General features: G+C 37.5%; 1 protein-coding gene across 1 annotated transcript in view; it reads right to left on the reverse strand.

Annotated features, from left to right (window-relative positions):
* Nucleotides 1–21,532, reverse strand: part of LOC126941080 (glutamate decarboxylase 1-like) — a 78,056-nt gene extending 56,524 nt beyond the window's left edge. Inside the window, 1 exon segment of the mRNA XM_050767325.1 lies at nt 21,142–21,532. Coding sequence (XP_050623282.1) covers nt 21,142–21,532 — 391 coding nt within the window.
* Between the last annotated feature and the right edge of the window lie 3,154 nt (nt 21,533–24,686).

Below are 24,686 nucleotides of genomic sequence, written 5' to 3' on the forward strand. Positions count from 1 at the left end.
ATGTCTCTTTAAACCAGCAAATTATCTATCCCTATAATAGGCCTACTCCTCTAACCTTTCTGTACTCATACCTCTGAAATTGTCTAAACTGTCTTTGTATTTGCACACATAAGGAGAATGTGCTTCTCTCCAAAATTTAGGGTTTGTTTTCTTGACTTGTGTGTGTGTGTGTGTCTTCATGTGTGTTTTCAGTTTTCTCATTTCTTTAAAGGAAAAATGAATTTTTTTCCGGCTTATTAGGTCTTTTTTAATGTGGAAGCAACATTTTTTGCTTAAAAATGTTGAAAGGCCACCTATGCTTGAATAAGGAGGCAAGTAGGCCTTATCCTGTTAATAAGGAGGCTAGAGGCATATGTGTTTGAGAAGGATTATTGGATCATCAATATGGAGAAAAACTGACGGAGAGAGGAAAGGGAGTTAGGAAGTCCAGGTAATTTCTTGTTAGAAAGTCAATAGGTACCCTATATAGGGTACATGTCTTCTCATTTAAAAACAAAAATAAAAAATAGTTTTACCAAACTTCCTTTTACCTTCTCTGACTTGTAGGGTACACTATTAGTATTTAGCTCTATAGTGAGCAGAGAATGGCTGCTGATTCCCATATCATGACACAAAAAGCCCAGTGTTTCATCATTAACTGTTATTGGAAAAGGAGTCAATTTTAACTGTATCCTAACTTAAAACAGAACTACCAGTGAATCTTTAAAGTTGTTTTTTATTAAATATTTCCATTTTTAATTTTTGTGGGTACATAGTCTAAATATTTGTGGGGTACATGAGATGTTTTGATACAGGCATGCAATTCGTAATAATCACATCATGGAGAAAGGGGTATCCATTTCCTCAAGAATTATCCTTTATGTTTCAAACAATCTAATTATACTCTTGGTTTTTTAAAATGTACAGTTTTGATTGACTATAGTCACCCTGTTGTACTATCGAATAGTAGGTCTTATTATTTCTAATTTTGTACACATTTACCATCCCACCTCCTGCCCCATGCCCACAGCTCCCCACTACCCTTCCTATCCCCTGGTAACCATCCTTCTACTCTCTCCGCCCATGAGTTCAATTGTTTTGATTTTTATGTCCCACAAATGAGAAGATGTGATGTTGGTCATTCTGTGCCTAGCTTACTTCACTTAACATAATGATTTCCATTATCATTAACATAACATAATGCTCTCCAATTCCATCATGTTGTTGCAAATAACAGGATCTCATTCTTTTTGTTCTCTTACTCCATTACGTATATGTACCACATGTTCTTTACTCATTCATCTATTGATGGACACTTAGGTTGCTTCCAAATCTTAGCTATTATGAACAGTGCTGAAACAAACATGGGAGTGTAGATATCTCTTCAATATACTGATTTCCTTTCTTTTGGGTGTATACCCAGCAGTAGCATAGCTGGATCATATGGTAGCTCTATTTTTAGTTTTCTGAGGAATTTCCAAACTATTCTCCATAGTGGTTGTACTGATTTGCATCCCACCAACAGTGTATGAGGATTCCCTTTCCTCCACATCCTCACCAGCATTTTGTATTGCCTGTCTTTTGGATGTGAGCCATTTAAACTGGAGTAAGATAAAATGAGATGATATCTTAGTGCAGCTTTGATTTGCATCTCTCTCATAATCAGTGATCATATGCCTTTTTGCCATCTGAGTGTCTTCTTTTGAGAAATCTCTATTCAAATCTTTTGCCCATTTTTCAATCAAATTATTAGAGTTTTTATTACAGAGTTGTTTGAGATCCTTATATATTCCGGTTATTAATCCCTTGTCAGATGGGTAGTTTGCAAATATTTTTCTCCCATTCTGTGGGTTGTCTCTTCACTCTGTTGATTGATTCCTTTGCTGTGCTAGGGGTGGACAAAGGGTGGCATCAGCAATTCGGGACTGTTTTTTCTATCTCTTTGATGTCTCTGAAAGTGATATGAAGTTAAAACCAGGAACTTTGAGTGTTCACCTGATTTTTAGCTCTTCTGAAGGTGATTCTTTTCTGTGTAGATGTTAACCGGTGTCTTTGCAATGGGGATGATCAGTGGAGCCCTCTATTTCATCACCTTGCTCTGCCTCCTCAACAGGAAAAAAAATCTTTAAAGTTGTTTTAATTTGGAAATGGTATAATATGGTTAAAATCTATGAAATCATGTATAAAGAAAAAGATTTCAGCTACTTCAAAATTTCAAACTAATATAAATATATTAATAAAATTAAAAATGTAAAATAAAATAACTCACAACTAGTCAACAGTGATTAAAAATAATCATAGCATATTACGATGACCTTGTGCCAATGAATTGGACAATTTATATAAGATGGGCAATTCACGCTTAAAAATTAAACAAAATTGTCTTGACAAAAAAACAAGCTTGAGTTATAAGTATTAAATAACTAAAATGATACATTAGATATATAACTACAAAAAATACTTGGAGAATAGGGTTTTACTGACAAACTACTAAAACACAAGGGGAAAAAAGTCAAGGAACACTGATTTTAAACAAGTTACTTTACAGCCTAGATGATGGAGGAACAATGTTGAATTTATTTTGTCACAACTCTAACTTTGATACCAACACCAAACCAAGGACTCAAATGAAATAAAAACTATAAACCAGTCTCACTAAAAGGCATGTAATGTGACAATATATAATTAACACATAATTATCTGACTTGTTTAAAATAGGGAAAATATTTTGCCTTATCTTTTTTAAAAATCCTCAGATATTATTATCACATTAACAGAGTAAAATATAAAAGTCATAGAATTTTCAATGGATAAAAATAGCTGACAATATTTAATACCCATTAACAATAAACCACTGAGCAAAGCAAAGGAAAGACTTTAAGTAGATAAACTGCATGCCTCACAAACCTATAGCAACTCATATAGTGGATCATAAGAAGTATTTTTTAAGTGACAAAGTAAATGAAAATTTTTGTGATCACTACATGTATCAGCTTTGAACTGAAAGTCTGGTTTCAGCAAAGATGCTAGACATTACATCACTATCATACTTCAAAATATCTAAAAACAATATGCAAGACCTGTAGCAGAAAAAGTATGAAATTTGACTGAAAAATGTTTAAGAAAACCTTTGTGAAAGTCACACATGATGCATTAAGGAATGGAAAATCAATATCATAAGGATGCCAATAATCCGAGCTTTTGCTATTTCTTATCAATATCTCAACAGGACTTATAGAAGAAAATTAGGAAACTTGATTCTAAAATTTTTATTCCCTACTAAAATATGGAAATTCTAGGTGGCTGTCTCTCAGAAATCATCTGTATTGATGATAAAAATGGAACACTTTAAGAAAAGAAATAAGGAATAGAGAATAGATTCCCAGTCCAGGTTATTTTCCATGCTCCTCCCTAAAAATAATATTTATTAAACAAATAAATGAATGCATCTAACCATCAAAAATTAAGATATGAGACAGGTGCAGTAGAGAACTATATCCCGGCTACTCAGGAGGCTGAAGCAGGAGTACAGCTTGAGTCCAGGAGTCTCAGGCTGTATTGCACAATAATCAGGCCCGTGAGTAGCTACTGCATTCCAGCCTGGGCAAACCTGGTGGGATCCCCATCTCTAAATAATATGATTATTAAGATACCAAATCAAATACTTTTTACACCCAGACATTTTATAGAGGTGATGAGAACTGGGTAATAATGTGTTTACTTATGTGTTTGAGTAAAGAAAACACCATCTCGGCCGGGCGCGGTGGCTCACGCCTGTAATCCCAGCACTTTGGGAGGCCGAGGCGGGCGGATCACAAGGTCAGGAGATCGAGACCACGGTGAAACCCCGTCTCTACTAAAAATACAAAAAATTAGCCGGGCGCGGTTGTGGGCGCCTGTAGTCCCAGCTACTCGGGAGGCTGAGGCAGGAGAATGGCGGGAACCCGGGAGGCGGAGCTTGCAGTGAGCCGAGATCGCGCCACTGCACTCCAGCCTGGGCGACAGAGCGAGACTCCATCTCAAAACAAAAAAAAAAAACACCATCTCAACCAGTAGTAAACAGGCATTTTCATATGCTTTGAGAAAAAAAATAAGAAAAAAATGCAAAAGAAAGCTCACAGTTATGAGGCAAAATGTGGAGAATGGGTTCGGTCTGAATGTATCATATTTATCTGATAGACATATGTATTTCAGGGATAGAATTGGTAACAATTTATTGTGCATATTGAATAATATAATGAGTATAACATTATGACAGTAAAGAGGATAAAACTCAAATAAAATGGAAGATAAAGTTAGAACGAAATGTTTCCTGAGAATGGTAGAACCAAGCCTTATTTTGTAGGTGAAGTATGAGTTGTTGTGCTCCTTTTTTATAAAAAGAACTAGTAGCAAAGACTTGAAGAAAATTGCATTTGTTTTGAGAAGCAATGCAAATTAATTCATTTGACTTTTCAATTTTTAATAAGCAAAAAGGAAAAACAATTAGTCGAGGTAACCAGTGAAGGGAAAGATTGCATACAAATCAATCATTGCATACAAGTCAATTGTGTATGCTCCTATCAGCAGTTACTCTTGTAGTAATGAATTGATTGTGTTCATATCAGCAGTCAAATTCGAAGAAGCCTTGAATTTCAGGAAGGCTGAGGAAAGGTATCAGAGAAAAGACAAGAAAAAAGAAAATTGAAAGAAGGTGTAAAATATGACAGGAAAACATTTTGGGATGAGAAGGCTCTAGAGCAAGCATGAGCTTGTACAGTTTAATTCATTCTGTTGTTTAAATCAAGAAAATAGCTTACTTTTTTAAAATCATGAGTCCTTAAGAACAGGATCTGAGTTGCTAAATCAGTAGGTGAAAGGAGGTTCTACATTCCTAGACAGGCAAAGCTTCTGAATTCACATCTCAACCTGAATTTACAACAGCACGAGTGAGCAATAGGTGCAAGTGGTAGGAGCGATGGATAACCAATGTGATTTTTGTACCACATTACTGTAATATTAGCTGTAATGCTTTTGGAAAACAAAGACTTGATTTCCTTCAAAAATAATAATAAATTCACCAGCTACTTTTCTGCTTTAAAAGATATAACTTTTTAAAAGACTTGAATAACAGTTCAGTACTAATTTATGCCACAGAGAATGATAAACATTTTTAAGCACATGAAGCAGATTTAAAACAGATATTAACTCTATCGTAATTGTGATCACTCTTTTTAGTTCTCATTTTGTTTACTTTGGTGCCTTTGTACATAAGACTTCGCCTACTCTGTCACTCTTTCTTTTCCCCCCACACATTTCTCCCAGCATTATTCTTTTCTGCCCTCTACTTCTAGGTTCACTCCACAGTCTATCAATTTTTAGCAGCAATTCTCCAACCATCAGTTATGGGTGCTTTAGCCCCTAGCTCTATTCCTTCAAGGTAAGTATTATATTCTTAATCCCAAGGAAAACATCTTACAAGACATCATCAGATGGTGAGTGTATTTGTTTTATGCTATAAATTAACTTCCCCTGTGTGGAAGACTGTATTAGATGATTGTATTGGCCTCTAGGAGAGAATAAACAACTTTCTTATGTAGAGTTAAATGGTATTAGAGGAAGATAAAACACAGATTTAACTAATACTTAAAGAACAATCATCATCTCTTAGGTTTACATTTTTCAAGTTAATCAGTCCTAAATCTTGAGACCTCCAGAGATGTGACGCCTGTATTAATTTTTTCCCATTAACTTCTTCCTATCTTAGTCCCTTCTCTGCCCAGCATAGGTTCGATGGTCGTTACTTCAGACACTCTCTTGACAATATTCTCAACTTCCTTTTTGTGGTTTCTGGCTTCTTGCATTCAGTGAATCATCCTAAAACTCCACCCCAACAACGACCATACTTTATCTCCCCGCAAAGATAGAAGCCATCAGACCAATTTCTCTCTAAGCTTAGACATATCTCCATCTATCTGGGTTTAAAGCCCTGCTATTCCCAAAAGCAGTATCACTCCTCTGTGGCTGATCTTCTTCTCTGTCTCATTTCATCGTATCTGTTTAAGACCTCATTCCCTCACACATCCCTTCTTTTTCCTAAACTTCCACTTCTCCCTCTTTAAAGGACAGAGTGCACCAACAGAGTTCGGTATGGGTTGAATTGTGTCCCTGCCAAAATCATATATTGAAGTCCTAACTCTCAGTATCTTAGAATGTGACCAGATTTGGAGATGGGTATCTTTAAAGAGGTAATTAAGGTGAAATGAGGTCATTAGGGTGGGCACTAATGAAATACATCTGCTCGCTTTATCATTAGAGGAAATTAGGACACAGACACACACAGAGGGAAGACCATGTGAGGACACAGGGAGAAGATCACCTGCAAGCCAAGGAGAGAGGTCTCAAATGAAACAACCTTGCCAATAATCTAACCTTGGACTTCTAGCCTCCAGAACTGTGATAAAACAGATTTCCATTTTTTAAGCTGAGTCTGTGGTTCTTTGTATGGAAGCCCGTACAAACTAATACGGAGTTCATCAGCCCTTATAGAAAGTTAAGTCTTTTCCATCTTCAGAAATTATTCCATCTTTTGAACCTACATGCCTCTTTTTTCAATCACACAATTTATTTCTTAAAGAGTCACGATTCTTGACTTGTGCGTAATTCTACACGTTTTCTCCACTTTTAATCAATCACTCGGCTCATAGTCAACTTGGATTTTACCCTCATCGGTCTATTAAAAAACTTTTCTTTCTTATTTCCAAAGTTTGATCCTGTTGACCACTTCCTCATCCTGAAATACTTCCTTGTTTTGTTTTTATTTTTTAAATAGTACCATGCTCTCTTAGTGTTCTTCCTACCTCTTGGGTTATACAATCTCCAACTCTACTAGTCTGTTTCTTCCATATTATTTTACTTTGTGTTCAATCACTGACTCTTCCATTCTCACTTTGCTCTCCATGCACATGATTTGAAAGTTATATTTTGAGTTCAAGTTGCTGGGCTTCAGACTTTTATATAAAAAACTAATATTCTAAATAAATAAATTTGAATCAGTGTTCATCCTCCCCTCCTGCTCTTCTTCCTGTGTTCCTACTCTGATATGACACCACTTTCCGAGAACACTTATTCCTCATTTTCTCAAATGTCTCCCCATCAATTAATCATTTAGGTCTTTTTTATTTATCCTCTTTGATAATTCTATTTTTTATACTTCTCTTAATTTCTATTCCCATTCTTTTGGGTTAGGCCACCTTCATCTCTTACGTAACTTCACAACATGTTTTTCTGACACCATTCTTTATAGAGAGGCACTGTATCCATAGTAACCAGTTTGAAGCATAAGTCTGGCTTTAAAACCATCTTGCCAAAAATCCTTCAGTAGTTCTCCAAGGCACTCAAGATAAGGTCCAAATTATTGAGTATGGAATGTAAAACCCTTCCTGGATTTGCCTATGCCACTAAGCTGGCACTTCTCTTTTCCCAACCTTCATGGTCTATGCTCAAGGTGACTTTGTTTAATTCAATTTCAAGATGTAGTTATGTTCTCTTGTCTAGGGTCTATTTAACACGGAATCATTTTGTTTAGAATCTCCTTCTCCCTATCCCTTTACTTAGCTGATTGCTACTCATCTTTCAAGTCATAAATTATATATCATTCATTCTTTGCCACCTTCCATAGCCATTGAAGACTGAGTTCATTTCCCTTTCTATGCAATTCCATGGATTTTTGTGCCAACATATTTAAGTATTTAGACAAGTAGTTATTTTCATTAGGATGTGATCATTTATTAGTTGTCTCTCAGTTTCCACCAGTCTCTAGAATGATTAAGGTATTTAATATTTGTTAGATTAAGTAATAAATAAATGGTTAGGTTTTGCATCAGAGGATTTAACAAAACTATTTGACTTTTTTTCTGACTTTCATCTATTTTTCAACATTTCACTTAATATGTTCCACCTAGCATAGTGCTTGGCACATTATAAATTTTCAAGGACAATATGAGCTTGATAAAACAAGCCTTTACAAATATAGCTAGTTAGATATTAGTTCCCTTATTTCCTGTTATTTTATTATAATAATGATGTATGTTGCTAGGAAATAACTGTGAAAATATTTCATGGGAACATAATAAAAGACTTGAGAATGGACAGCAGTATTCCTTAAACTATATTCTGTGACACTCCTTTTCAGTTATTTTTATCTTCAACCCAGAACACTATGTAGATAAGCATAAATATTTTAGTCCTATGTCAGTTGTTTTCTGGTATCCCTTCATACCATATTATATTTCACATTCTTGAAACCATCAGTAACAGTTACTTTGAGAGCACAATTACAGCTTTGCTGAATTTTCTCTTTTCACCTTTTTATTTTAAAATGATTTCAGATGAACAGAAAAGTTAGAAAAATAGCGCAAAGATTTATAATATTCCTTTCACTCAGATTCCCTAAATGTTTACATTTTAATATGTTTGCACTAGAATTCTTTAACTCATATTTACATTCATACTATGTATGTATATAATAGTAACTTTTATACATATTATTCATATTATTTTTTGAACCATTTGAAAGTGAATTTCAGATATAATCCCCTTTTAGCCCTAAATTCTTCAGTGTGTGCTATACAATCCACTCCAAATTATCAAAATTGGGGTATTAACAATGAATAAGTATCATAATCAAAGCTATAGACCTTACACAAATTTTGTCAATAAACTCACTATCACCCTTCTCACATACAAATATATATCTATATCTCTATATATCATACCTTGCCTTTAGTTGTTAACGTCTTTTTAGTCTCCGTTCATCTGAAACTGTGTTTTTTTCAAATTCAGTCTTGATATTTATTAGCTCATGAATGATTGCATGTTAGTATTTTAAATCGTGGTCATTTCGGTGAGTTTATTTCTTCTTCTAGACTGTATATCCCTAGTACTACATCTTTTCATAAGTGCAGTAATATTATAGATTTATGGGCTTTTATTCTGAAGTATTTAATTTGTACTCTCGAGCAGATGCTACTGTCAGCAGCTACAGGGGGTATTTTTAATTTTAATGCTTTTTCTCAGGAGGTACTATGCTATGGTTTATTGCAAAGTTTGGACTCCAAGAAGTAAGTGAATTTTTCAGTAGCTGAGAGGAGTTTAAAATGCCAGAGTGTGGAATTCCCCTCCTATAGAAGTACATAAAACACAGACAGAGCACTTCCGGTTAAAAGAAAAAGCACTGCACTTCCTTTATAAAGCCGGCACTAACATTATTTTTCCCCCTGAACCACGGGCAAGGAGTTTTGTTCCCACAGAAATCGGATCGTTTAAAAATGGTCATTGAGCCTGGATTTAGGGCACATTCAGTTTTATTTTGTTTCTTACATATTTGCTCAATAAACCTGTTCTAGGGTCCCTCCTGCAGCAGGGCAGGAAACTCGGTGAATTCACGTTAAAAAGAACGCATGTTGGTTAACGGCTATCCTCAGCTGTTCATGAAAGAAAATTGGGATGTTCCCAATTGAGAATTATCTGAAGTTTTCTTCAAAAGTTATCAGATCTATGAAGTCCTGAGTTTAAGAAAAATATAGATACATTAAAAAGATATGTGATAGGTAGGTAGGTAGATACATACATACATACGTAGCTCTGTACTGGAAGGATCCTATAACTCTGAGGATTCCATTGGTCAAAATGTAAGAAATCTCAGAAGTTATCCTTTGAAATGGGATATACTTTATGAGGCTTATCTTTGCATGTTCCCTATTTTTAACATAAGGCCTCACAGCCTTTTCTCTAAAAATCAATAATAAAAGAAAAGCATTCCATGTTGGCCTAAATAAGAATAAAATGTCTGTTTTTGTTTGTTTGTTTGTTTTGAGATGGAGTCTCGCTATGTTGCTGAGGCTGGAGTGCAGTGATGTGATCTCGGCTCACTGCAAGCTCCGCCTCCTGAGTTGGTTCAGGCCATTCTCCTGCCTCAGCCTCCCTAGTAGCTGGGACTACAGGCACCTGCCACCATGCCCAGCTAATTTTTTTTTTTTTTTATATTTTTAGTAGATACAGGGTTTCACCGTGTTAACCAGGATGGAATCAATCTGATCTTGTGGTCTACCCGCCTTGGCCTCCCAAATTGCTGGGATTACAGGCATGAGCCACCGCGCCTGGCCTAAAATGTCTGTTTTTATATTTTGAGATTATACAGACTTTGATCTCTAATGTAATGATAGACTGCAGCTGGCGTGGCTTTTGGAGGTCATGGACATCTGCTCTTATGCTATTAATCTGACTTGCCAAAAAATGAGATCAGGTATAAATAACAGGCCTCATCCTAGCGTTACGACGCTTTACCCAAAGAGATTCCTAAGGATAATGCAAGTTCTCTGGCAGAATCTCAAATTTATATATCTGAAGGCAGATACATAAATAGATGTCCCCTTACAAAAATCAAAATTCTGTGGCACTCTTGAGATGGTGCCTACAGAAGAGCTGTGGGGACTGGGGGACTCCATGCAGTCTCAGCAAGAGAAAGCTTGATGCCCTGGAGAATACTGTGAGCCTTCTCTAATGATGCTGAAGAGTGACTGACCCTCAAAGCTCCTCTGAAGGCCACAAACTGGGCTCCATAGAGTACCCCATTCAAGTGTGACAATGAGTATCCACAGAGAGTTCATTCAATCATCTTTCACAAGTAAGCCAGGATTGAGTTGTCAGAATTGGGTAAATAGATGCAATTCTCTCGCTAGGTTCTCTTTAGAAGAATGGGAAAAGATAGGTCTATTAGATCAAAGAACACACCAGCCAATGATTTTGTTTGTTTTGTTTTGTTTTTCTCTTCCCAAAATTAAAAGGGGGAAGAAAACATCAAAAACAGCACATACTTTTATAGCAGCTTGTGAATCTTAGACATATGTCAAAACTTGCCTTTTTAGTCAGGCTAATAATAATAGCTACTGCAACACACCCCGAAAATTTCAGTAGCTTAACAAAACAGAGGTTTACTTATCACTGTCATCAAAACTCAGTGAAGGCCAGGTGCAGTAATTCAGGCCTGCAGTCCCAACACTTTGGGAGGCTGAGGTGGAGCGATCACTAGAGCCCAGGATTTCAAGACCAACCTGGGCAATTTAGGAAGGCTCTCATCTCTACAGAAGAAAAAATTTAAACCAACTAGGCATGCTGGGGCTCGCCTGTAGTCTCAGCTACTGGGGCAGGGATAGGGGAGTTGGGAGATGTAGAGGGTGGGTGGCAGAGGTGGGAGGGATTTTAAGCCCAGGATTTTGAGGCTGCAGTGATCTATAATTGCACCACAGCACTCCAGCCTGGGTGACAGAGCAAGACCCTGACTCAAAACAAGGCATACGGTGGGGGGAATTTTGGCAGCCTCCTGGGCAACTTTCCTCCAAAATGAATTAGTCATCCAAATGCAGTCCAACTTGTGAACCCCCTGCCTTCGGCACGCAGGCCCCGCAATGCTGCAGAAAGGCAAGAGGAGGAATGGGTGAACACGTAGGGGTCTTATGCTGGCGCCTGAGGTGGCAGACGTCACTTCCACACCTGAACCCGGTGTCTTGAACGTGGGCCTCACTGAAACTGAAGGGTAAGCTAAGAGTCTGGGGGAGCCACTAGCCTCTCCTGAAGCTACTTAAGAGTCACGTTTATCAGCAGATCCAAGGGACTTCCCTCATCCACGACATCTCAGTTTCACTAGAAAGAGCACCTTAGTGCTTATCCTCTATATTCATGCTTACACTTACAGTAAGTTCCTAAAGACAGCATTTCATATCAAATTAAATAGTACTTTCTTCTCTGTGCCCATATATAGTGGGAAATAGGTATATTACCTATTTTGGGGATTTTAATTACAGTATAAAAATAACAGCTAATGTAACATATGTGGGGATAAATTAATGAGCTTCATTTGTTATATAACTGAAAATGTGCCTCTATTTTACAAGGACACATCCATTTCATCACTTTTTTATGCCATATTTTATACTTTCTATCTTTAAATGCCCTCACGACTTATCATATCTTCCACCAGACTTCAAAATAAATATCTTTCAATAATAATTAAAATGATCAACCAATAGCAGTATGTTGGTACTTGTTACATTTAAATATACTAAAATCCAAATTAAAAATTACGAATGAATAAAACCTGTTTTCCACATTTCTTTAATTGAAATTTCTGACTTCTGATTGATGTGAATAAACTTTCTAAAAGTAAATCTCAGGATAGTGTTCAAGTAATAATGTCCTCAAAACATTTATATTGTTTTCTTTCACTATATGTTGGCTTTGTCAGTCTTATATTTGTTTCTTCTAACTTTTCAGCATGGACAAAATAAACAGCATCAAGCTTCTCATGACTTCAAAAATTCATTCCTTTTAAATAGATATGTTCATAACAAAGCCAGACCATTCACAGTTGGTAACAAACATAGCTGCCTTTAAAATCTTTAAAGAATTCAAAGACCTAGAGAACATAGGTGATATCTCAGAGAAATGTTTTACAAAACAAAGTAAGTCTTCAAATAAAAGAAATATATTTACTTAGCTGTAAGTATTTTGGAAAAACACAACACACATCCAAGATAAATACCATAAGACACCACAGCAATAGATTCCAGATTCTGAGAGGAGAGGATATGAATATAGAATGATAATTGGAGTCTAAAGGAATCAACCAGGCAACAACAAATGCTATATAATTGTACAACTATTTGCATATATGAGCAATCAAAACTACAAAGAACAGTGGGTTTTTTGCAAAGTCTTTGAGAGTTTACTCTACAAAGTAAATATTAAATCTGATTTTTCTTTTTATTTTGGTTTGGAAAGGTCTCAGTGTGAAATACTTTATTAATGACACCTAATTAAGACTTAAATTGCCTCTATTGGAATGACAAATAAGGTTTCCTTTTCAAAACAGTCTTGAAGTAAGTTGTATCTTGTTGCTGCAGAGATTTCACTGGACAAATTAAATATACAGTATACATAAGGGCACAGAGAGAGAATGCCCAGTTCTGTTTTTGGGAGCACTTGCTTGTGCTTTTATAAGAAAGAACAATTAACTAGACTTTGAATCTATCTTGTAAAGATGGTGGAAAGCATCCCAAGCAAAGGAGACTATAGGTCTTAGGGTATAAATCTTTGAAGTTCTTAGTTATGAGGAAATCATGGAGACTACAGCTTGTTGGAGCGCTGAGATGGAGACGTTGTAGTAAAAATGTGGGTTGGAGCTATCTGCATTCATCTGGCCTAAAGACCACCACGCCTGCTGCACCTGCTGTCTTACAAGTAAGTGCTCAGCTACAGAAACTTCTCTAGACAAGGGAGGCATGACATTTGCAATACCCCCTTGGGCACAGTCACTAAAATTGGTTTCTTTTATCTACAGGGATCCAGGCTGTAAATTCCAGTCAGTGTTCCCCACTTCCTGAGCCTTCATGGCTCTCTGACCTTGACTTGGTCCTGCCCTCTGCTCCAGCAGGCTTTGTCAGGGCTAAGGCAAGTATTTCCCTTATTATGTGAATCCAGAAGAAGAGGACTAAAGCTAACGTGACCTCTCTCCAATCTCTTTTTCTCTCTCTCTCTCTCACACACACACACACACACTCACACATATATATATGGAAGGTACAAGAGTTGAGTTAAAGCATTACTGTTTTACCTGCATATTACTGTTAATGCTGGAAATATACAGGTATTTACCTTTAGCTTTTAGTGTTATGTGTGGGAAGGATGAATGCTAGGGTGGGGTTTAATTCTACCAGCAGCTTTTGTTAGATGAAACATCAGAAGACTTACTTATTGTAAAAGGTATTTGTCCTTATTCAGTCTCTCAAAGCTCAGAAGGTCAGCAATTCCAAAGGACATTGTTCTGTGTTGAATATAATGAAATCCATGCTTTGTGCTCTGTGACAATAATGGGGAATATTCTTAAATTTGACTGGTTGATGGGGCATGAAATTCAATTACTGTTCATTCAAGTATTGTTTGAGCTATACAAGTTTGTTCTTTTGTAAAATTTAACAAATGGAAGGGAAATAGAGTATCTTCCAGTTGAAAGATATAATTGACATTGTTATTCTGTAATTATAATTGCCCTTATAATCCATTACCTTTTGAAGTCTGGTTTCCAAAAAAGAAATTAAACAAAAGAAGATAACAGAGAAAACTTGAATAATTTGACTAGATCACTTGCATCAATGCAGCAAGTTTTCAACTTAAAATGTTATAGCAATTATTTTAATATAAATAAGTTGGGAACACATTTTGTCATGAGATCAAATCTCATTTAAATTATTCCATCAAAGATAGAGTATCTCTTCTGAAGTATTGATGTCAAATGATAAATCATTTTCTCTTGAACCAGAATCTGCCTTCTCATTAGTTTCTGTGATACCCAAATAACTTCATTCTTTCTACAAAGATGAAAATATCGGGTCAACTTTTCTTTCAAACTTTCCATTTCCACATGATTGATTACAGTTATTTTGGAGAATAACTATAATTTTCTTATCATCTTAGAAAGCTATAGAGTAAATTATTGGCTTTTATGAAAGGATTGCAATTCTATTTTTATAAACCTTGAATTTCTACATATATTTAAAATGCTGGTGCTTAATTTAGGTTTCTCTTTGGTTAGAATGTAAAGCATAAGCATTGTTTACTATAACTTTGTAGACTGTATTTGTAAATGGCCATTTGCTTTTACTTAGAAATTTTGCTGATTTCAAGTACCATGACTACAGATGAGCAATATAATCTTCCTAACAACATTATCATTGAATACGTGTGGTCAACAGCAAATAGTTTCAATTTGGTTTTTACATTCAAATGTTATTTTAAAAAATTAAAAAACAATTTTGAAGCTAAAAATAAACATTAGAAAGTTAAAGAACAATAAAGCTTGCAAGTTCTATTTCTTATCTAAATTTATCTAGCTTAACCTATGCTATGGTGTCAGATTTTGGTTAAAACATACTTCTTTTCTGAAGTGTGTTCAAATCATTTGTCTATTTTTTATTGGGCTTTATGTTGTCCTAATATTAGATTATAAGAATATTTCTATGTTCTACATACAAATCCTTTGTTAGATATATGATCTGCAAATACGTTCTCCCAGTCTGGGCTTGCCTTTTTATATTCTCATCAGTGCCTAACAAAATCAAAAGTTTTAAATTTTGATGACGTTCAATTAATTCACTTTCTCCTTTGCAGCTTTGACTCTTGTGTGTCATCTAGGAATCATAGCTTAACATACAGTCATAAAGATGCTTTCTTCTTTTTTCATTTAAAAATCTTGGATTTTTTGTTCTTACATTAAGGTATATAGTTTGCTTTTTATAGATTACAATTATTTTTGTATATATTTCAAGACAAAAGTTGAGGTTCATTTTGTGAATATGGATATCAAGTTATTTTAATGTAGCTTTTAAAAAAAGTTTCTTCATTGAATTATCTAGGCAATTTTATTGACAATCAATTGACCACTATACATGATGATTTATTTCTGTACTCATTTCTGTACATTTATTAGATTTGTTTTATTAATCAATTATCTATTCTTATATAAACACATAGTTTAATTAATAGAGCCATTTAGAAAGGTAATCAGATAGTGTAATGATTCTTTTATGTCAACATTTCTTTGGCTATTACAAATTTGTTAAATTTTTTTTACAAATTCCTCATTGATTTTACAAATAGGATGTCAATTTTTACAAGAAAGTTTTCTGGGGTTTTCATTGGAATTGAGTTAAATATATAATTTGGGGATAATTAAATGTTTTGGAATCTAAGAACATGGTATTGCTCTCAATTAAGATCTTCTTTAACTTGCTTCAGCAAAATTTTGTAGTCTGTGTAAAGAACTTGTACATATTCTGTTACATTTGTTTCTGAAGAGTCGATAATTTACACTATTGAAAAGGCTATTGTTTCTCAATTTTAATTTCTGGTTATATATTCTTAATACATACAAATATAATTTATTTTTATGCATAAATAGTGCATCCTGCCACTATGTAGCTTTTTCATCGATCTCTCAGGCTATTCTCTGCTCACGATTATATCACGTACAAACAGACATGAATGCATTTTATTTCTTTTTATTTCTCACTTTTTTGCAAAGGCTAGGGAATTGAGAGCAATATTGAGAAGTGGTAAGATTGAACATCCATGTTCTGGTAAGATAAAAAATTGCTCCCAAAGATGTCCACAGTCTAATCCCTAAATCCTATGAACAACATGCCTTATATTCAAAAGAGACTTTGCAGGTATGATCAAGTTAAGAATTCTGAGACAGGAGATTTATCCTGGATTATCCAAGTGGACCTGATTTAATCATAAGGCTCCTTATGAGAGAGACAGGAGATCAGAGAAGCAGGAGGTGCTATGCTGCTCTTTGAAAATGAAGTAAGGGGTCACGCACCACGGGATGCAGACAGAATTTAAGAACTGAAAAAGGCAACAGAATAGGTTCTCCACAAGAGCCTTTAGAAGGAGCACCACCCCCAGACCCATTTTAGACTTCTGATTTCCTGGTCTGTGAAATAATGGATTTGCATTGTTTTAGACACCAAATGTGTGGTAATGTTGTAGAAGTGATATGTTACAATACTCTTGCATTCTTTCCTAAGTAGAAAGTATTTATTTTTGATCATTAAGTAAAATGGTAGCTGTAGATATGTTTTTAATTTACTTTTAGCAGATGGCAAATATTCTCTTCTTTTCCTAGCTTCTGGGAGTTATTAACATAAATTTGCATTAAATTTTGTCAAATAATATTTTTTCCTACTGAGATGATCATGTGGATTTTATTAATTTAGTGAATTAGATTGATTTTCAAAGTTAAACTGACTGCATTTTAGGATGAAATTCACTTGTCCATTGTGTATTACCCTTCTGATATTTTGTTGTACGTAATTTTTTAAGTACATTCATAATAATGTCGGCATCTCTGTTCATGTTTGATCTTGGTCTGTTGTTTACTTTTTTTCCAGAATCTTTGTCTAGTGTATGTCTGAGTAATTTTGGCCTCATAAAATCAGTTAGCATTCATTCTTTCTTTTACTTTCTGAGAAAGGCATATAACACTGGCATTATTTCATTCTCACATGTTTGTTAGAGTTCATGGGTGAAACCATTAGAGCTTAGAATTTTCTTACAATTTCTTTATTAGACATAGGCAGATACTCTATGCATTCTGAAGTAAATTTTGATACCTTAGTAATTATTTTTTTTTGAGTCAAGAGCTCACTCTGTTACCCAAGCTGAGTGCAGTGGCACAATCAGCTCACTCACTGTAGCCTCAAACTCCTGGACTCAAGTGATCCTTCTGCTTCACCGTCCTGAGTAGTTGGGATTATAGGCATGTGCCACCATGCTTGATGAATTTCTTTTTTTTTAGAGACAGTGTCACAGAATTGTTATGTCACTTTTCCAGCTCAAAACCTCTGTGGCCAGTGGCACCTTTGCCTGAGTTTTGCTCAGGCCTGCTGGGCTCGTTCTGCCCACTTGGCCCAGCAGGCTGCACTCAGCTTGTGCTACCAGCCCAGATCCCATGCCTGTCAAGGGTGAGCCAGGTGCAGAGCCCTAAGGGGTGTGAGAGCGAGCACAGAGTCTAGCCACTGTGCACAGCCAGGCATGCCAGCTGCGGTGGGGCAGGCAGCTCCAGGTGCTGGCATAGGCACCAGCTCCTTGTGAGGTTCTGGCTGGACCAGGTGTACTGGAAGCAGCTTACACTGTGGGCACTGGGGAATGGAGTGATGCCCAGAAGCTTGGAGAGTCTAGAAACTGCAGGGCTCCAAAGAAGGTGTCACAGTCCTAGCTGAGGGAGCTCCTAGGTCTGGGCACCCCAAAGGGCTGCGACTCTTCTCTCTATTATTTCCTTCTCTATTCTCTTCTTGTCAGTGCCCACAATGTGGTGAGTGGGGTGGGTATTTCAGCCATTTTTGCTACAGCTCTTTCAGTCTCATCGTTTGGTAGGTCCTGAGTTCTTGTCCCAAATCCAGGAAGAATGAGGTATGTGAACAACTGGAGGATGAGCAAGGTGGAGAGGAGCTTTATTGTGCAACAGAACAGCTCTCAGGAAACCCGGAGTGGATAGCTCCTATCCAAAGGCAGGTCAGAGGGAAGAGTTTCCAGCTCTCAGCAAAGAGGAGACCCTGAGTGAGTAGCTCCTTTCCATAGGCAGGTCGTCCCAGTGAGTCGAGGAGACCTGAAGTGAGTAGCTCCTTCCCGCAGCCGGTAGTGCAGTCTGTGTGAGTCTGGCTGAGTCCAGCACTTTTTATGAGCTCAGAAAGGAGCAAGTGCATGCTGATTGACTGGTCCATAGGCAGGTCCAGAAAGAGCACCTTAAGTTCTCACTCCAGCTGTGGACTCTACCCAGAACTGACAGCCAGGCCCCCAGCCATCAGGCCACCCCTGGCTTGAAGTTGGGGTTTCACTGGGGACCTTCCCCTTTCTGCCTAGGAACTGCCTCCCGGTATCCACATGCCATCCATGGACTCCAGGCTGTTTGCACCGATGGCACCTACAGGCCCTCGTCAAGCTGCCTCCACAACCAGACCACATGCCACGCTCCTCAGTACCCAAAGTTTGGAGGGGATGAGACAGTGGTGGGGGCTGGTGTATCAGCAATGCCACAAGGATGCACACACCCAGCCAGGTTGTGACAATGCCCAGGCTCAACCACATTTTTGCTCCGAAATTGGAGTGAGTGCCAGGTAGGAGTGGGGAGAAGGTAGGGAGCAGCAGCAGCCACTTCTGAGCTTATGAGGGTAGGGGGCCTTTCCAGGCCCCCAAAAGTGCAGGGATGCCCAGGTCTGGAGCTGCAGCAGGGTGAGTGCAGCTGCGTCCAGGACCGCAGGGCTCCTGCCACACCAACTTGGTAGGGGTCAGGGCTCCCACCTGTCCCCAGCTCCTTCTGGCTCCATGGGACACAAAGCCCCAGCCACGCCTCCCCCACTGCAGTTGGCATCCCCACAGCAGCTGATCCAGACGGGCTGCCACCACCATCAACAGGGTTTCACTATGTTGCCCTAGCTGGTCTGAAACTCCTGGGCTCAAGTGTTCCTCCTGCCATGGCCTTTCAGAGTGTTAGGATTACAGGTGTAATCCATTACACCTGCCTGATAACAATTTTTATGTTTCAAAAAAGCTTTTCATCTTATCTAAGTTGTCAAATTTACTGTCACAATTTTACATGACATTTTCTTACCATTCCTTTCATATCTATGAAATCTGTAATTTCTCCATTTTTCCTCTATTTTTGAAATTTGCATGTTTTTTTTATTTTTGTCTTTATCCCAGTCTAGCCACAGGTTTATTAATTTTATTGTTTTTCAAATAATCGGCCACTGACTTCATGGATTTTCTCTACTGTTCTGTGTTTTCTATTTCATTGATTTCTACTCTTTTCCTGATTATTTCCTTTGACTTTCTTTGAGTTAAATTTGATCTTTATTTTAGCTTCTTTAGACTTTCATGTTGGACTCCTTTCTGCTTAGGTTAAAAAAACTACAAGTATTTTATTATTATTTTTACTTTAACAGTCAATTTTTTTTAAAGCAAGAGGAAAATGAGAAAATCATTTAATTTTTAGATGCATACTATTCTCAGTGTTCCTAATTCCATATGTAAATCTAAACTTTTATCTGATATTAATTTGCTTCTGCCTAAACATTTGTAAAATTCAGCTTTTGTTTGTTTAAACCTTTTGTTAAAGTCTAGAAAGTCTATTTCCTCTTCGTTTTGAGATTTTTGTGAAATATAGAATTGTAAGTTGACAGCTGTTTTTCTTCTGCACTTTAAAGATGGTGTTGCCATACATTCATATTTTCTGAGACATCATTATCATTATTTTTCTTCTGTATAAAATGTGTCTTAATTTTCCTCTTGTTACTTTCAAGATATTTTCTTTATCATTAGTTTCAGCACATTGATGATGTGCCTTGTGTTTTATTCATGTGTGTGTGTTTGGGTATTCTTGCTAGGGGGTCATAAACTTACTGTGTGGATTTATTGTATTCAGTTATTTCTTCAAATATTTTATCAGTTGTACCATATCCTCTTATTATTTGAATCCAATCACACTTGTTAAAGAACACTTAAAGTACTCCCACAATCCACTGAGACTCATCATTTTTTAGTCTTTTATTCCTCCCTGTGGTTCATTTATTCAATTTCACTGATGTTTTTTCCTTTGGCTTCTGTTTTGCTGTTATTCTAGTCAATAAAAATTTTATTTTAAATATTGCACTTTTGCTTCCAAAAATTTCAGTTGATCCATATAGCTTTCATTTTTCTACTCATTGTTACAGGATCACTAGGGTGTCGATTTTTCTAGCTGGAAATCTCTGTGGCCACAGTGCCTTTGCCTGAGTTCTTGTCCTGTGTCCAGGAAGAATGAGGTACACAGACAAGTGAAGGGTGAAGAAGAGTTTTACTTAGTGTTAGAACAGCTCAGAGGAGTCGGTAGCTCCTCTCTGTAGGCAGGTCCTCTCCTTGAGTGTTCAGTTCTCAGCAGGGAGGAGGCCCTGGAGAGGGTGGCTACTCTCTACAGGCAAGTAATTCAGAGGTCGCTGCAGGTCTCTGAAGCTCTCCACTGCAGCTGCTGCTCTCAGCAGAGAGGGTACTACTGTCTGCAGCTAGACATTCCATCTCCTTCAGCTATCAGGGGAGAGGGTACTCCATCAGTCTGTCTATCCTCTGCTCTCCTCATCCTCTGGCCATCCTCTGCCCTGCTCTGGCTGAGCCCAGGGCCTTTATACACCTCAGAAGGGAGGAATTGTGTGCAGATTGGTCCCTGGGCAGCCATGGGTGGGTTCAGAAGAGGCACCACAAGTTCCCACTCCAGTCCTTGGGACTGGAAGCCCAGCCCCAGCCTTAAAGCCCTCCCTGGCGTAAGGCTGGGACCTTACTGGGGACTCCACTCCCTTCTGACCAGGACTCTGTCTGCTGCCCATTGCCGTTCATGGCCCCAAGGCTTATCCCCAACCCCACTCTAAGATCGGAGAGGACACTGGGAATGGAGAAAGGCCAGGCAGTAGGAGCAGATGCCTGAGCCTGCAGGGACAGCAGGGGCCTTCCGGGGGTGTCTGAAGGTGCAGGCTGCAGAGATGCTAGGGTCCTACATCTAGAAGGGCAGCTGCAGCTCCACCCAGGAGCTCCTACCCTGCCCTTGGAAGAGGCAGGGCTCCCACTTGTCCCCAGCTCCTGCCTGCTTCCTGGAGCAAGAGGCCCAGGTCTGCAGCTGAGGGTGACATGGTTGCAACTGCACCCAGGAAGGCAGATCCTGCCTGTTCCCAGCTCCCGCAAGAGCACAGGGAGGCTCGGATCCACAGCTGTAATTTGGGCGGCTGTGGCCCCACTCAAGAAGGCGGTGCTCCTGCTTGCTGCCTAGAGCAGAAGGCCTGGGTCTGCAGCTGCGGTTTGGGCAGCTATAGTGGCAGGGGAGTTCCTGTCCCAACTCAGAAGGGGCAGGGCTCCCAGTGGCTCCATGGAGTGTGCAGCCCCAGCTGCGCTTCCCTGTTGCAGCTGGCATGATGGCGGTAGCCACTGCCATCATCATCATTCACTCTTTTCTGAAAATACTTGAATTACTTAAATAGCTCCCTTAATATACACGTATGCATATCTTTCATTTCTGGGTCTATTTCTATGGGCCTGTTTTTCTTTCAGCTTTGGGTTGTGTGTGTGTGTGTATGTGTGTATATATATATAAAAACATATATAAAATATATATTTTATAAATATATATAACATATATATTTAATATATATACATAATATATATTATATATATATATTTTTTTGAGATGGAATCTCACATTTTTGTCCTGACTGTAGTGCAGTGGCGTGATCTCGGCTCTTGCAACCTCCGCCTCCCAGGTTCAAGCAAGTCTCCTGCCTCAGCCTCCTGAGTAGCTGTGACTACAGGCGTGTCACCACACCCAGCTAATTTTTATATTTTTAGTAGAGATGGGGTGTCACCATATTGGTCAGGCTGGTCTCGAACTCCTGACCTTGTGATCCACCCACCTCGGCCTCCCAAAGTGCTGGTATTACGGGCACGAGCCACTATGAACAGCCCGGGTTATATTTTTCTGTTTCCTAGGAGGTCCAGTAATAACTGGATCCAAGATGTTCTGAATATTACATTTTTGTTTTCTTTACAGAGTGTCTGGTTTTGTTTTTTCAGGTCATTAATCTACTTGTGTATTATTTTGATGCCTTTGGGATCCGTTTTTAAAACTTTGGTAGGGCAGGCCTAGAGTAGCTATCATTCTAAGTATAATCAACACTATAACTAAATACTAAATGATTACTGTGTATTCTCCAATACAGCTGGTGGGGACCTCAAATATTTCTCTATGCTGTGTGAGTTCTTTGTCTATCCTGGTGCAGTTTCAAGTTATGTATGTATGGCCTAATATTGCTGGAGAATTTATACAGATTTCTTGATTTTTTTCTACTGAGCACTTCACTCTATTGTGAGACTCCTTGTCAAGATTTCTAGCTACCTCAGCTTCCCCAAACACTGACTTCCTTCTCTTTTATTTAGTGAAGCTTCTGAGCAATGTTCAAGTGCTTTCTTCCTAGGCCTGCAATTCAGATCACCTCTAAGCAGGAAACCAAGCAAATCATAGGCTCACATTGCTACTATTTTCTCCACAGTAACAGTCTGCACTTCCTTTTGTTAAATATATATGTGGCTTCACATATTGTGTCTTTACTTTTATTTATTTATATGTACAAGATAAATAAAATATTTGATAATCTTTCATGACCAAAAGAAGTATTCAGGGTTAGATTTATACTTTAAAAATTTTTGAGAGTCAATGTTATATTAGATTCCAATGGGAGAAATCTGATACTTTGACTTTCAGAGAATTTAATTAGTTCAACTCTTTAAAAAGCAGTAAATGAGGCTGGTTGCAGTGGCTCACACCTGTAATCCCAGCACTTTGGGAGGCTGAGCCAGGCAGATCACGAGGTCAGGAGTTCGAGACCGGTTTGGCCCATATGGTGAAACCCTGTGTCTACTAAAAACACAAAAATTAGCCGGGCGTGGTGGCACGCACCTGTCGTCGCAGCTACTCTGGAGGTTGAGACAGAAGAATCACTTGAACCTGGGAGGCGGAGCTTGCAGTGAGCCGAGATCCTGCCACCGCACTCCAGCCTGGGCAACAGAGTGAGACTCCATCTCAAAAAAAAAAAAAAAAAAAAAAAAAAAGAAAAAGAAAAAGAAAAAAAGAAAAAGAAAGGCATTTGTTTGTTTCTTTCCTTTCCTTTTTAAAATCTATATGTCTCCAAAGAATTATTAAATGTTAAATCCAATGGCAAAATGTTAAAAATGACAACCATTTATAATCTTAGGTTTTCCTCATATCAGTGTCCACTGCTTCCTGGTTTTCATCCTGTGGAGCAGAGAATAACAAAAACTGTCCTGAAATTATTCCCACACTAATAGTGCTGAGGTAACACTGAGTATTGATATTGCCTCATCTTAGAATTGTCCTCTAATAGCATCCAGTCTAAAGTGCCTATTCCTCACTATCCTGACCCCATTATTCTCTGTCATGCCACTATGGTTGAACCCCTCAGGACACTCAAAAGTATTGGAAAGTACAAAATCAATTTCATTCTTGATCTTGTCCTTGTCTGGACAGCCCCCTCTCACCTCCCCATGAGAGCTGTGATGTTCTCAAGCTTATTCACTTCCGTAGCTCCAGTTCCCAGGGAAGTGGTGATATATATTAAGCACTTAATAATAATCTGGAGTGAATCTATTATCTCTATTTGTTTTCCTAAATTCATTTACATCTCTGAACTGCTTCTGTAGGAATTGCCAGGTTTCACTATGGAAACAGTGTCTCTAAAGCTGAGAAAAGTCTCACATCTAATAGAAACTGTTGATACATATAGATTCCATCACAACGAAAATTCACCAATTTCAGAACTAATGGAATTGGTTTTGCTTAACATCTCTCTTAAGCACACATCAAAATCCTTTACAATCAAAATATATGAAGTACATTTGTTGTTAAAAAAAAATGGAGTCTGTCAAATGAAACTGCTACGTCACTTTTAGTAGGAGAAATCATCCAGAAAAGAATGTTATTTCTAAATAGATTAAGATATTAAGTAATGAGTACTAATAACAGCTGGCAACTGGAGAGTGACTTGGTTTCAGAGAGAAAGATTTTAGTATCAGAAGCACCTTTCTGAAAATCTAGTTCCATTAGTTCTAGGCACATGACAAACTTCAGAGATTACATTTTTAAAGACGAGAATTCCAACTTTTTTGTAATTCAAATGCAGTTTTGGAAATATCTAAATAATATTTAAATATACTGTATATACCTTAAAATTTTTCCAGGACCCTATTTATGACATCCATTTTCTTAGGAGACCAGAAAATATATTTATTTTAAAAGTATAACATATTCAGATTTATATAATTTAGATTAAAGATTACATAACTACTTTTTATTTTATTTTGAGAACATCAGTCATAAATCCAAGAACAATTTTGCCTTCTTCATTTCAAATGCTGGAATTCTGCACAGAGAATGGGCCATAGAGGGCACTGTTGTATTTCCAATCTGATGTGAGAAGCTTACAGATGATGAAATTTGAAGAATTAACTCAGCGGAATCAGTTTCAGTTTGTTTACTCGACTAGGAAAAACAAATGTTTTTTGACAATTTGATATTC

The sequence above is a fragment of the Macaca thibetana genome, chromosome 18 (genome assembly GCF_024542745.1).
Source record: "Macaca thibetana thibetana isolate TM-01 chromosome 18, ASM2454274v1, whole genome shotgun sequence".
In the NCBI taxonomy this organism is placed as follows: Eukaryota; Metazoa; Chordata; class Mammalia; order Primates; family Cercopithecidae; genus Macaca; species Macaca thibetana.